Genomic DNA, 14,716 nt, shown 5'->3' with positions numbered 1-14,716 from the left:
TTATCTTCTCATGTCTCAGATTCTTGGTCATAATTTCAGGTTCAGGAGAGATTAGAGATTATTTGGCATTTTAACTTGGCTCACAATGCAGCCTCGTTAGTACTACTGCAAAACCAGTCACTGAAAAAAAGCCCACTTCCTGGAAACTGTAGACTTTTTAGCCAACTTATACAAACTAAAACATGATTTATGGATAGAGCTCATGCATCTAAACACAATACATAAAAAAAAATGCATGACATAAAACAAAATAACTCATCAATAAATAAATGTTCAAAAGTTCATCCCCAAAAAGGTCATCAAGTTGCAGTTAAAAATTTCCAACAACCACCAATTTTTCCTAACACTGGAATGTTTCATGGAAAAGGGGAAATGCCTAAACGTCCCTGCAGAGTGTTGCTCTAAACCTGGACAGCTATTTGCATCGATGGGTGACGGCTATATTTAACCTTGACAAAACACCAAAACATCACTTTGCATTCAGGGAAGTGAAAAAAGCATTTTCTGTCCAAGAATAAAACCACAGCAACTGAAGGGCTAAAATTATAAACCCGACTTTGTCTCATTATTTTACAAAGCCTCACCTCGATGTAAACTGTTATATATATTTTTAGAATAGAAGGCTAATGAAAGTATTTTTCTGCAGCTTGTGTCAAGATAATGCTTCTTTACCAAAGTATAAAAAATAAGATGGAAGGGCAGATATGCATGCAAAGCATAAACATACATATTTGTAAATGCTTTACATAAGCTGAGTGTAAAATTAAACATTAAAAGTTATTCACAACATGTAAGCTTTGATCACAGCTGATGGAAATAACTAAAACTGAATCCAAACATCTTTGTGTCCAACATGAGTTCAGAGAACAAGACATTGTGTCTGAGAAAATGTAATAATTTAAAATGGATTAATAATGGTTTTATTCCTTGAACCTGTTTAATCAAAGTTATATTTCTGAAGCAGATGAAAGCACAGTGTTTGAAATGATCCTAAAATGAGATAAAGATGAGCAGCCGTGTCACACAGGCCTTTCACAGTTATGACAAGTAAAAAAGAAAAGGTGGTAAAATTTAAGTTGCTTCATGTCGACTTGTCAGAATACGTTAAAGATCTGCTGCGGTTGTATCAATCTTCCAGACCTCTCAGGTCTCCTGGTTCTGCTCTGCATCAGAACAAGAACCAAACATGGAGAAACAGCATTCAGCTTCTGTGCACCACAAATCTGGAACGAACTTCAAGAAAACTGCAAAACAGCTGAAACACTGAGTTCCTTTAGATCTAAACACATCCACAAGTTTAGAGTTGCTTTTGCTCCCAAACATATCTGATGAGTAACGACGGAAAAATGTAATGTTTCAGTTGTTGATTTTTGTGTTTTTATGATGTAAAGCACTTTGAAATGCCCTGCTGCTGAAATGTGATACACAAACAAAATCTTATTTGATTTTTGATAACTTTTTATAGTTTCTGCATCAAGAGAGCACAAGGATATTATTAAGAGAACGTCAACTAAAAACGCTAAATAACGTGATTCCATTAAGTGAATAACATCTAATTCTCAAAACACCACAGAAAAATAGTTTTGTCAAAGGGAAACGGATCGAGGCGTTCTGCCTTTACCCTCTGAATACTTCAGCTTATTCTGGTCTGTTTTGCAGTGATGTGAAAAACTCAACAGTTTCCTCAACCTAGATTTTTTTCAGATGACTGTCGTGAAGTTTAATCAAACCTCTCCATCCGATTCTGAGCTTGGCAAGAAGGCGAAGACATCACTGGAACTGAAGATGCTGACACATTGTTAATGAATGCCTTAGTGTTAAAACACACATGAATACACAAACCTACACTTTTATGTTAACTTACAGACAAATATGTTGACAATCCACCTAAGAGATGTGTAAAAAAAAAAACCTTAAATTAATCTTTTCGTTTTGAAAATGTAATAAGAATTCAACTTTTAATTGGAGAACATTTACCAATTAGGGAAATTATCTTGTTTTCTTTTTATGGCATCTAGATCCTACAGACTCCAAGTTCTTCCCACAGGATCACAGATCCACCACCATGCTTAGCTTTAGGGATGAGGCAAATTTCCAAACATTCATCCTTTGTTTTAGGCTCAATTTTACTCTCAAAGCAGATATTTCCAGTTAAGGTCCCAGTAGTGTTTGTGATGGTAGGTCTGATGAGGCTTTTCTCTGGCATAACATCACATTTACAGCTCTGGAAAAAACTAAGAGCCCACTGCACTGAACCCCATTGAAAACCTCCTGGTAATTCCTCCAAATACTGATTTCTGAACTCTTCCTGAGTCAAAACATTAGTGTTGCTGTTTGTAAATGAGTATCAACTAGTTTTCTTTGCATTATTTGAGGTCTGAAAGCACCTTTTGTTATTTTGACCATTTCTCATTTTCTGCAAATAAACCCTAAATTTGTGCTTTGAATATCACAGACATGTTGTCAGTAGTTCACAGAATAAAAGAACAATGTTCATATTACTCAGACATAAACCTGTAGAGTAAAATCAGAGAACTCTTAATTTTTTTCCAGAGCTGTATGTCCAAAGAAGCCAGAAAATCATAACTTAATAATACGTCTGTTTTTCAAGTTTTGATTTACTTAAAAAGCATCTTATATGTTTTAGTTGAAATCATTTTAAATATTGTCACCTAAAATAAAAGCCTAACTCATTTTTGCCAAGGGAAAAAAAGAAAATCACTTTTGGCAAATTTTTTTTGGAATGATTTTACGCCTTCTTAACATGAATTTATTTTTGTTATACTCATTTAAATTATTGGATTTTCCTTTAATTTTAAGTTAAATTGTGGCACTGTAGTAAAAGATTTTTTTAGCTATTTTACACACCACACTGTAAAAAAAAAAGTTTATAATTTACAGTAAAATACTGGCAGCAGTGGTTGCCAGAATTTTACCGTATAAAAACAGCTAAATCCGTATAAAAAGTCTGTATAAATACGGATTTTATAGTATAAAATCGGTAAATTAGAGACGTTTTTTTACACACCAGGGTTGTCACCAAGATTGCCTGCATCTTTAGATAATGGAAGACTAATTAATATATGACTTAAGGGGAGTTAATTAAAGCGTTTTTTAAAAAACACAGAGTTATATGTATAACACAAAACTTAAAAAGATTCTCTATGTAGCTGCCTGGAGCAATACTTGTTTAAGTCCCATTAAAAAAACAAAAACAAAACAAATATCCGGCCCGTCAGTGTCAGGCCTGAAAGTGCTGAAATCACCTTTGGATGATCCCGTTAATACTTTCTCTTTAGCAACAAAGAGAAGAAAGAAAAACTCGTCAGACGAGAACCTCTTCTCCAGATGATTTCTGCCCCCGTTTGGAGCCTAGCGGTCCGTCAGGCAGTAGGAGTCTGTGATGGGAGGAAAGACGACGGCAATGGAGCTCAGATGAGGGAGATCCGAATGGGAATATTGGGAGAACCTGTCCTATTCTGAGGGGAATGGTGGGACATGACGTGCTCCACCATCGCGTGTTTCGGCATGTGCTTCATGAGGTACGTCTCCTGGAGAGAAGAGGAAAAGTAACTTTACGCCGGAAAATGCAGTGGTTTTAGAGCAACTATTATTGTGAAAGAACTCACATAGATTACTTTATAAAAATATTACACAAATCACTTTAAATACCTGCAGTACCAAATATGATACACAGATTTTAACATTATTTAAATGCAATATACCAAATAAATCATTATGTTATTGTGCATTGTCTCAAAATGTAAAGCATTAATTAAAAAAAATTAATAACAATACATGTTTAATTTTACCCAAAATTGTCTAAAATTGGCAAGGTTTTCCCTGGAAAAACCGTGTGACCAATCTCATGCGAGCGGACATTTTGAAAAGAGAGAGAGAGAGAGAGAGAAAAAAAAAAGCAGTTTCACCGCCTGCAGTGCAACGATCATCCAGTAGATGGCAGAATACAAGTCTCAAATTAAATACAAAAAAGAGGCCACAGAAACGTATCAAATGGCGAAATATTAATAAAACATTTCAAGTGAACATAACTTGAACATAAAGTGCTTGATAAGTTAATCTACTAAAGTTGAGTAAATGACAAAAAGCTTAATATTTAATAGGCCAGCAAGGTATCCCACAATGCATTGTGCCACCAGCAGCGACTAGTTAAACCACTTTTGTCACAAAAAATGTTTTAAGATGTTTTAAGGCGACTCCAAAGCTCCATGTATGTAGTCAGTTCATCATAACGAGCAGTGCAACTCATACTACCTATGATTTGGGTATTTACATTTTCATACATGAAACTGCACCATGACCAACCTGCTCTGCCTTAAGGGGTAGCGAAACATGGGATTGTTTTAATGAAAGGATTTGAAAAAACATAACTGCTTCCAATATTTTCTGTCAAAGTTTGAGTTTGAGAAACAAAAACAGAAAGCAGGAATTATTTTGATTATGTTGTTTTCTTTTTATATATGTAGTTTCTAATTAAAAAATTAAGCACATGGTGTCATTGCAGTACTTAAAATATACTCAGATTCATTATGTTAACTTAAGGAAAATTGCACAAAGTTGCTCAATCAGTTAATTTTATGAAAACTACAAGATTTTGAGTTTGCAACTTAGGAGAACTAATCAGGTTTTGCAGAACACACATGTACTATTATATCAACACTACTTCCTGATAATGATCAAGTTAGTTGAGTTCTGCAAACTTAAATTTTGAAAACTTGGTTTCTTTGTTTTGAGGCTATGAGTTTGCATACATTGTTTAAAGTGAACTCCATTTATTGTGCTCTACGGTGCCTCACAGCTTCCCCTGCATGTAAAACGGCCACAGAGTTTCCTGTGAACTCACTGAGGTGTACGCCCGGCCGCACATGCTGCAGCAGTAGGCCTTGGCGTTCTTGATGGCGTGTGCAGAGAGGTGGATCTGCAGCGAGGCCGAGTCTGAGTAGGCACGGAAACAGTTGGAGCATTTGAAGGGCTTGTCCTTGTTGTGCTGCCTCTGGTGAGACTTTGAGAAAGAAAGCAGACACACATCGGGTTAGTCTGTGTGCTTAAGGACAAACTGGAGACCGAAGGGTTTTCTGAGTCAGTTTGTTCAACAAACCTATAGAAAAAGTCACATAAAATGAACTTCCCCGCTGATTAGGAAGCGACTTTTACAACCACGAGAACCGCTTTGACCTCAGTTCAGCTAAATACAATCCTATAAAAGTTGAAAAAGCTGCAAGACATTTTGAAGTAAAAACAACTTCTTGGTATTTTGAGTCTTTAGCAAACAAAAACACATTTCTTGTACCATTTGTGTCATTCAGATATTGCATAAAGATGCATAGAAAAACTGCTAAAATATCCTGCTAGACTTTTTTCAAAGATTTATTTGAATGATTTCTGGTCATTTTTTCCACTGAGCCACTGTAGAAGCTTAAAGAGTCCCAGGTTACAGATTCCTGACTTTTTTGTAATCAGCTTGTGGGGATACTTTCTTCACAATTTGCAACTTAGTGTATTTTACCTTTATTTAACCTGGTAAGTTGAGAACAAAATCTCATTTTCAACAACAACCTGTTCAGAAAACATAACATCATGCAGCAGAAAACAGAAGAATATCATGACACGCATAAAAATACAACCATATTCATACTGATTAAACATACCAGTTTTTAAAAGCAGGTGCATCATCTTTGTTCCAAATAATTGCACATACTAGTCTGTTTCAGCCCCAAAGCTTCAGTTTAAAGTTAAAGTTGAAGAGGGATTTTACTTTTAATCATCGCAGTGAGCCAGAAGAAACAAAATGGGAGGAAAATTAAAAGTTTGGCACGTATTTTTCAGTGTATTTTCAGATAGAAGCCACATGATGTTGGTGGGAAATGAACGACTGGTGGACTTCTAGACTTCAAGACAGTAGTCTTGAAAAATTATTTTGACTGTTGTCCAGTAAAACCAGCCCATGTAAAATCTTACGCTGAAAAAAATCGAGACAGATGCAACAAATGTAAGTTTTTCTGATTTAAAGTAGGTTATTATAGAGACAGTTGTTGGGTGAAAGATGTTGGTCAGAATGGGAGTATAAATTACAAGGTACTTTTTTTTCTAAATATCAAAATGCTATATATAAATAAACAATATAAACAAATGAGGGTCAGATGAAGACGTTTCTGATAAGATCAGGTGAAACAGGAGGCTTCTTTATGATACTTGGTAAAAAGATCACATTACATGTGATTTTCTAAACCATTAACCTTGGTTGTTATAATGGGGGAGAGAGTTAGAAAACAGCTCATGTTTACCTGCAAATTAGAGAGTTGCGTAAAAGCTTTCTCACATCCTGGATGGAGGCATTTGTAAGGTCGGTCACCTGTGTGGATTCTGAAACACAAAAGACACAAAACCGGGTAGAACAGGAAGATAAAAGCATCAAATATGAAGTGATAAGGTGACCCAGAAAAGGCTTTTTATATTTTAATTTTGGAAAAATACAAAACTACGTAACCCTGACCCTAACCCTTTTTACATTTAAAATGACGTTTTGGCTCTTGAATGTTGCATCAACACCAAGTCAGTATATTCAAAATAACTACAACCCCTCTAAAATTACAAACAAGTACAAACAAAAAAACAAAACCAAAAGAAAGACAAAAAGGTAAAAATATAAAACTACATATTGGTTCCCCATGTTTAGTAAGATCAAGTAGTCTATAATTTATAAACTAATAGGGGTTTCTCTGGATCTTAAGTTTGTTCTGGATTATTGAGGTAAAAAAAACTAAATGTTGCTTCCAGTTGTTCTGGGTTGAGTTAGATTTGTACTGGTGGTCCGCGGTCGCCCCCTAGAGGACCGCGAGTTACTGCATGTAAACGACCGTTTATTTGCCGTGACGTCAGCTTAAAGTCCGACGCTACAGCTAGCTTACCACAGGGCTGTGTTAAAAATAGTGATGGAAACGGGTAACTCAAAAGAAAAGCTGCAGACACCGGTGGAAAGAAAACAACTCCAGGAATATTATAGTATCAGAGGAAGCTACGTCATAGCTGCTGAGTGTTGGTGTGTCTTTCACTAGCGCTTGGATTCCTTTGAACGACTGTAAGCGGTTAGCATTAGGAATCGTTCGTTGTTGTATATGACTTTGCTTGGTAATGAATGATACTCTGCGTTTAGGCCAATTGTCATTTTCATTTAATTAAAAACTAATTTCAGGTTAGGTGGTCCGTGACTGTTTGTTAAATGGGTTAAGTGGCCCTCGCCCTGAAAAAGCTTGAGAAACGCTGAGCTAGATTTATAAACTAGCAGTACTTTCTCTAGGTCTTGCTCTGATATTAAAAGTCTAAAGCTATGGCATATAACATACTATCAAACACTGCATAAAAGCAGTCCTTTGCAACATTGCAGGTATTAGTGTTAGTATTTTGTGCAGGTCTATACTGAACCGTTGCAGATGAGCTGTGTGTTTGTCGGAGGTCAGACCTGGTGTGCTGCTGCAGGTGGGAGAGCTGGCGGAAGCATCTTTCACAGTAGGAGCAGCGGTACGGCTTAAGGCCCAGGTGGATGCGCAGATGCTGGGCCAGGTACGAGGCGTTCGCAAACGTCTTGGTGCAGTGAGGACACTTGTGGGCTTTCGCCTCTGTGTGCGTTTTGGAGTGAATTTGCATGTCGGACTTGGAGAAGAAGGTTAGGGGACAAACTTTACACCTGAAAACAGGAAAACAGGAGACATGCATCAGGAAGAAAACACAGAAATCAATAAATCATTAATAAAACTTCTTATTGACCAGATTTGTAAATGAAACAATTGGGAGAATAATATTTGAATATTAAGCATATACGATGATGTGTTTCAAAAGTCTGTTTCTCTTAATTTTGATGATTATGACTTATTGCCATTAAAATACCCCCCAGCGGAGAGGAAAAACATAGGAGAGGAAATAGTTTCATGATCAAGAAACGGGCCTGAACTGAGAAAAACAGAACAGAAGATCCACTAAGAAACTCTAAGAAAACATACACATACCAACATTTTCTAGACAAAGAAATATTAACAGCAAACCTAAACAGCACAAATGAAATTAATGATGACTAAGAAAACTGATGCAAGAACCTGGCAGGAATAATCCAAAGGGAAAAAAATCTAAAAGTGAAGGCTAAAAAATAAACTATGATGTGGCAAGACCAAACCTAACGAGCAAACAGATGCAAAACTTTGATCTAGAAGTAACCCAAAACAAAACCACAAACCCAAAGAAACAAATAAAAACAGTCTCGGTGTAATAAATCTATTTAAAATGAGTTTAACTGTTACAAACTGTTCTTTTAACACACCAGTAAAGACCAAGAGATGTTTACAGATTAGACAGTTTGAGTATTTCCTTAACTGTTACATTTCTGTGTGCTCTTGTTTTATTTTCCCTTTTTTTTTTAACAGTTTCTTCTAATCCCTGTTCTCAGTACTTAATGATGAGGCCCCAAATGTGCTGTCTTGTATTTGCATTTGTTCTGGTTTTCTTCGAGAACCATTTCCAACAGCAACAGTCACAGCTGTAGATGGTTATCATCACTTCTGTCATTCCTGATATGTTCAGCTAAAAATGACGTGTAAATATATATCTGAAGAATGTGAAACCACTGATTTAAGGTTGATGGTGTGTATCAAAGGTGTGCTTCTGTACTTTACTGCTCAGGACACTTAGCCTCTTCTTGCTTCTGCTTTGCAGCAAGCAGTTTGTTCCCAGCTGGAAAACTTGAACAGGTCCCTCTTCATTTTCTAAGTCTTGTCACAAAAACAACTCAGCAATAATAAACCGCAATAATAAACCGTTATTTTGCAAGAGACTACAAATCAGCTACTCTCACATCCTGCTTCTTTAAGGAGAATTTCAATTTTGGGATTTCAGGCGGTTTTAAATCATGGTGTGGTGTTATGATTTACCATTTTTTATCTTTCTTTGTCACTGTTTGTGTTTTTACTCCTTCTAGTTTGCTTTATTTTTTTGTAGAAGCGATAAAACACTTTAAAAAACACATCTTGACCTCAACAACAAGATTCTCGATAATCCCTGCAGTCTGATTTTATTTGTTCTTGAGGTAAATACCTTGTGGATGTCAAACTGAACTGCCCAATAAAGTTTAATAAAATCTGGGTTGAAACTGCAGTCAGTGCGTTGATATTTCTATGAGTATTTGTGTGCTTTATGGTATAAATGTCCTGACAATCATATTTTTCTCTAAAATATTTTATTTGTTTTATTGATTTTTATTTGTAGATTATACATGTTAGTGCTATTTTGTTGCCAGTCACTATAATATGATAGATTCATAGCAGATTCAACTTTACTCTGAGCTTCTTGTTGTGCTGGCAGCAACACTTTTTGACCCAAAATAAGGCTGGACAATATGGCTGAAAAACATTTCACGATATTAGCATTATACATCTTTTTTTTTTTTTTTGCTTTAAGTATCTGAAATACTTACAAACTGGTGGTGTGATCTTTCCTGTTTTATCCACAGTTTTCACTTCACGGCCTTGTTTTTTATTTTTAAGCAGCTATGAGGCACAATGGTGAAACCTTAAACTGCTGCTGCGGCAGTTACTCAACTGGTTGTTGCTCGGTAACCAAAGAGTGAGTGAGTTGCTAGGTAACCAAAGAGCGAATTAGCTAGTTGACTCCACCAATCTTACTTTTCTGGCCATGAGAGTTTGAGCCTTTCCTCTGCCTACATCTCCCAGAATGCTGTGTGCTTCTGGAGTTCAGTGAATATTCTATACATTGAATACTGAATATTCTATCAGATGTATTATCTATTGATATTGATCATGCCTCTATCATGATCTATATTGGTCCTGATTTATTGTCCTGCTCTAAGCAGAATACAACAGTTTTTCCTCACCTGTAGGTTTTGCCCTCCTTAGCGGTGATGGTGACGCAGGACTGGTCGTTGCCTGAGGCCAGGATCGGGTACGGAACCACCAAAAGCGACGAGCCATTCTCTGCCTTGATCTTCTTGCGCCCTCGATCCTGCTTCGGAGGCGGGCCGAGGAGACCCACAAAGCCCCCGTTGGTCTTCCCCGGCTCGATCCCGTGGCTGCCGGCTAACCCTGAGATGAGGTGAGGGGTGGGGGCTCCACCCAGCCGGCTGTGGCTGCTTGAGGTGGGCGTTGTTGGGGTTATGATCTCCGAAGTGCTGAGGTTCCCGGTTCTGGATGCCAGTGCCACACCTGACAGGAACAACGGTGAAGATGAGAACATTACTGAACATTATCATAGCTGTTATAATAATGGCTGGACAATATGGCTGAAAACTTTATCACGAAGTAAGTATTTCATATCACTCGATATTGATTATTATTGATTAGTTGTTGTTTTTTTGTTTTAAATATTTTACATAATGGCAAAGTGGTGGCATGACCTTTCCTGGTTTAGCCAGTTTTCACTTCACTCTGTTGTTTTTTTACTTTTAAGCATAGATTAGGCACGGTGGCAAAACCTTAAACTGCTGCAAGTTACTCATCAGGTTGCTAAGTAACCACAACTTACTTAACAGGGTGTTGCTAGGTAACCAAAGAGTGTTAGTTGATGCCACCAGCTTGAGGCTAACATTTTTAAGTTCATTAATCTTGAATTGAGAGTTTTAACTTAATGCTGCAATTTAAACCAAATAATAATTTCACAATATGGAAGAAAAGAACTGGCCTCACCCAGTTAAAGAGCCACATTTCGTTATTATTTTCACTCACAATACCAAGTTAAAATAAATACTTATTTTAGTTTCAAATTGCATGAACAAAATTTCTGATCTGATAATGAATTTTATTAAACATCACAATGACTAATGCTAAAAACATTTAGTTTAAGGACATTATCCTTAAGCTTTAAAATAAACATTTGCATTAATAACAAATAGAGTCAGATCAATGTAACGCACTTCCATCTCAGGACACAAAAACAAGCCGCTAAGCATTCTGGGAGATAGTTCCCGCTCCTGTCTTTTTCTTATTTCAGTTTTTTTAAGTTTGACAAGTTTAATAAAAAAGTTAACACAACTTACTACTGCAAGTTTATCTTTCACAAATTCACATTTAGGTTCAAATCTAAAACTCACTAAATTTATTTGACTTAAATAGTTGAAGATATTAGAACTAAATGCAGCTCAAACGTTTTACAGTGCATTGCGCCCTCTGTTGGCTATTTCTATCTTCTATCTGCACCTTCCATAAGTTATTTTAACTTATTTAATAATAATAATAATAATAATAATAATAATAATAATAATAATAATAATAATAATAATAATAATTGAAAAACATATTAAATGTATAAAAAATGAATAATTCAAAAAAAATTGAAAGGATGCCTTTTTTAAAAATTTCATATCTTCCCTCCAGCTTTCTGAGGCGCTTCTAGTGTCGGTTTAATTTACAACTAATTAATGAATGAACGCTTCCTCTTTATTGCTCTGCATCATCTGGAGCGGTTAAGCTAAGAGGAACAAAGAAAAGAAAAGTCCTCTGAGGCAGGTGAAGTGAACCCACTGAGGAAAGGTTTGTCTTGTTTGCTCACCTGAGACGTGGTTTGTTCTGGAGGGATGGTCTATGAGCTGACGCAGGTGCCAGTCCTCCCACAGGCCCCGGGCTTTCAGAGCTGCCTTGTCGTCCAAATTCAAGTTCACATCTCCAAGAATACGACCTGATTAAGGAGAAAAATATACGTCTTGATCAGAGTTGGATAGTAACTAGTTACTTTTATTCAATTACATTTGCTTGAGAAACCTTTTTCAAATAAAGTACTTTTAGGAGTAAATTTACTGCCTTGTACTTGAGTCATTTTATCATGAAGTATTGCTACTCTTGAGTATAATTTCTGGATTTTCTACCCACTGAGAGCAAGTTCACTGAAGATGTTTTAACCAAAAATTAAATGAAGACACACACCTGCAGTTTTTGTTAAAGTTTAATAAGTTTTTATTAAATGAAACTAATTTTGGAAAAATTTTCTTTTATTTTTTGTTACTTATGCAAATTATTAATTTTCATCCTTAAAATACCAAAATTTCCACTTAACTTTATATCTTGGTCCCTCTGATTATGTCATTTTAAAATGATTGATATTGCTAAGTTAAAGTTTAAAACAAAAAGATTTATTTTAAATCTGCCTTAATATGAAAACTTTGGAGAAGTAAGAAAATGTTTTATTGTCTGAAGATTCTCAAACATTTTTTTGAAAACTTGCATATTTGCATGTCAAGTTAAAAAGTTACGTAAACTGATTAATTATGATTAATCACAGAGCGTGATTAATGTGATTACACTTTTTAATGGATTGACAGCGTTAGTTTTTTAATAATTAATTAGATTAATTTAATCTGTGGACGTAGTTGGAGTACCTGTGACGGAGCTGGAGGCAGGGCGGGCGTGCAGGGCGATGTCAGGCTGCGACGGGCTTGGACTGTGCAGCCCGGACCCCTGCTGAGCTTTGGACATCCCGTGCTGGCTGCCTTCGGCCTGGCCCGATGGAGACATCAGAGGCTGCTGGGAGGCGGCCGAAACAGCGGGCAGGTGTGGCGGCCGGATCTTCTCCGCCATCAGCTGCTCCTTGATTTTATTGATCAAGACTAGGTTATCCAGCTGACAGCCAGAAACCACCATTAGTGACAGAAGAACAGCCATCATCAGTTCAATCAGTGACACTTCTCAGGGCTATGGTGCCCTCTATTGGTTGACACCAGACATTGCAGCCAAAGCTTTGAGACTTTGAAGGAATGCCTGTTTAGCTTTGTATTTGTTTGAATCTTCTTTATGCAAATAAATAGCTACTTTTGAGTAAGATATTTATGTACTTTTAAAAATCTTCAGAACATAGAGGATATAAAAGTCCCTGTTTTTTCTTCTTACTTTTATGGTTTTGTTGAATTGATGCTTCAAAGATTTTGAGAAATACATTTTAATGTTTCTAATTTAATCTATCTTTTCTGTAAGACAAACTTTTATTTTATTATTGCAGAAGACAAATGTAATCCAATAAATCTGCCGTTTCAGTCACTGGTTTCTACATTTAGGGCAGTGAGACATGCTTTGATGTGGTTTTGGGATGAAATCCAGGGATTAAATGAAATTAAAAAAATAAAATGCAAACACTCTTCTTATCAAGTATTGGCTTTTGTGCTGGAGAATGTCAGATAAGTTATGAGCTGAGGTTGAAAATGTAAAAAAAAGAAGGAGCAGTAAAGGGAAATCATTGAAATTTGACCTAAAACTCAAAAATTCATCAAAAGTTTGAGGCCGTCTGGCTTTCACGTCATGTCATGTTAAATATTCACACTTTACAAAAGTAAAAATGCTCTGTCTACAAGTGAGGCAGAATTGAGACAGTCTTTGCATTTACTGACGCTGCCAAGCAATGAAAATGTGAAACGTGAAAGAAAATACTTTCCTCCAGTCTAAACTGTAACCTGTAGTTTTTTTGTGAATTCAAGACTTTTATTTGGATTTTATCATATTTTTTTTAATAGCGCTAAATGCTTCCTAATTAATATAGCTATTACGTTACTGAGTTTGTCTACAGACTTTGCTGGGGTTCCTTGGAGATATAAAATATATTCTGATGCTGTGATTTTGATCATGCCTTCTGTAAAACAAAGAGAAGGTATAATAAACTTCTACTTTGTCTTACACTTTTTTCACCTTGATATCACAAGATATGACTAAACCTTTTCAATTCTTTCAACAAGCTGTAAATTGACATTGAAAATAATATGGTTCTGTGCTTTTCCAGGTCTGCTTTTCCAGATGAAATCAAACAAATGTCTAATGTACAAATTGGGCAAATTAACATCCATGTTGTGGATCCTGCTGATGCGTAAATTTTCAGATTAAATTGTTTCACATTACTGAACTCAGCTAAATCAAAGAGGTGCTATCCATCTGAAAAGCTGTTAGCCTACAGTAGCTCTGTAGACTTCTTAATTTTTCTACAAGCTCACTGAAATAAGAAATCCCCCTGCTACAGGTATGTACACTATTCCTTTAAACTCTCTTTATGGTGGAGTCACTGCAGCATGCAGTTATGCTCCTCTTCTCTTGCTTGTTGCTGCTAGCTGCCAGTTAGCCGTTTCTGATGGTCAAAAAAAGAAACTGTTTAACAATTACAAATGACTAAATCAGGGTTTTGACATATTTTCTGCTACCAAACCCACACCTGGTCAGTTGAGCTGCTTCGGTACTGTGAATTAAAGAGGCTACCACAACTGTCAGTTAGCTAAACAGCCAACTGCTGCTGGCTAGCTAACGCAGCTAACACAGCTACTAGCTTGTTCAGCTTAACAAAACTCAAAAACAAACAGAAAAAATAAACTAACTGACATTAGGGGACATTACTTCAACTGGTTTATTGTTTCTTTATTAAGAATACCACTAACACCTACGGTCATATTCAATAAATATGAGATTAAAAATGACTTTTGAAAATAACAACCTTAACATGTTTTTTGTAAAGGACTTATTTGTTTGTATTAAAATTGCTATTCTAATCTTATGATGTGTTTTCAGTTGCTGTAAGTGGAAAATCATCATAAATGTGTTTCCCTTAAGAGTTAGTACTATAAATTAGCTTTTCAATAATATTTTAAATGATTGAATATAACTGTGTTTTTGTTGAAAAACTGCTGACTCTTGGGAGTTTTACCTAACAGCAGAGGTGTCCTTCCCTAAAC

At 36.0% G+C, this 14,716-nt stretch overlaps 2 protein-coding genes and 1 long non-coding RNA gene across 5 annotated transcripts in view; 2 read left to right on the top strand and 1 right to left on the bottom strand.

Annotated features, from left to right (window-relative positions):
- Positions 1-2,969: 2,969 nt before the first annotated feature.
- Positions 2,970-14,716, bottom strand: part of znf362a (zinc finger protein 362a) — a 24,428-nt gene continuing 12,681 nt past the window's right edge. For 2 of the 3 annotated variants that reach the window (XM_015047298.1, XM_015047296.1), the window contains exons 3-9: positions 12,392-12,632; positions 11,569-11,694; positions 9,899-10,226; positions 7,481-7,705; positions 6,306-6,384; positions 4,865-5,023; positions 2,970-3,551 (exon numbers count right to left, since the gene is read on the bottom strand). In XM_015047298.1, coding sequence (XP_014902784.1) covers positions 3,432-3,551; positions 4,865-5,023; positions 6,306-6,384; positions 7,481-7,705; positions 9,899-10,226; positions 11,569-11,694; positions 12,392-12,632 — 1,278 coding nt within the window. In that variant the 3' untranslated portion in view covers positions 2,970-3,431. The remainder of the gene's footprint in view (positions 3,552-4,864; positions 5,024-6,305; positions 6,385-7,480; positions 7,706-9,898; positions 10,227-11,568; positions 11,695-12,391; positions 12,633-14,716) is intronic. The other variant, XM_015047297.1, reaches the window with a different exon arrangement.
- Positions 6,394-10,014, top strand: LOC106956454 (uncharacterized). The gene is made up of 3 exons (XR_001426773.1): positions 6,394-7,099; positions 7,431-7,581; positions 9,905-10,014. It is a non-coding gene; the product is annotated as an uncharacterized LOC106956454 (long non-coding RNA).
- The window catches only part of LOC106956453 (uncharacterized), a 19,220-nt gene continuing 17,142 nt past the window's right edge, over positions 12,639-14,716 (top strand). Inside the window, exon 1 of the mRNA XM_015047301.1 lies at positions 12,639-14,013. The gene's annotated coding sequence lies outside the window, so the exon portion shown is untranslated. The remainder of the gene's footprint in view (positions 14,014-14,716) is intronic.

Source organism: Poecilia latipinna, unplaced genomic scaffold (genome assembly GCF_001443285.1).
Source record: "Poecilia latipinna isolate Pla-1442-1.1 unplaced genomic scaffold, P_latipinna-1.0 Scaffold818, whole genome shotgun sequence".
In the NCBI taxonomy this organism is placed as follows: domain Eukaryota; kingdom Metazoa; phylum Chordata; class Actinopteri; order Cyprinodontiformes; family Poeciliidae; genus Poecilia; species Poecilia latipinna.
This window is presented reverse-complemented; position numbering and strand designations above follow the sequence as displayed.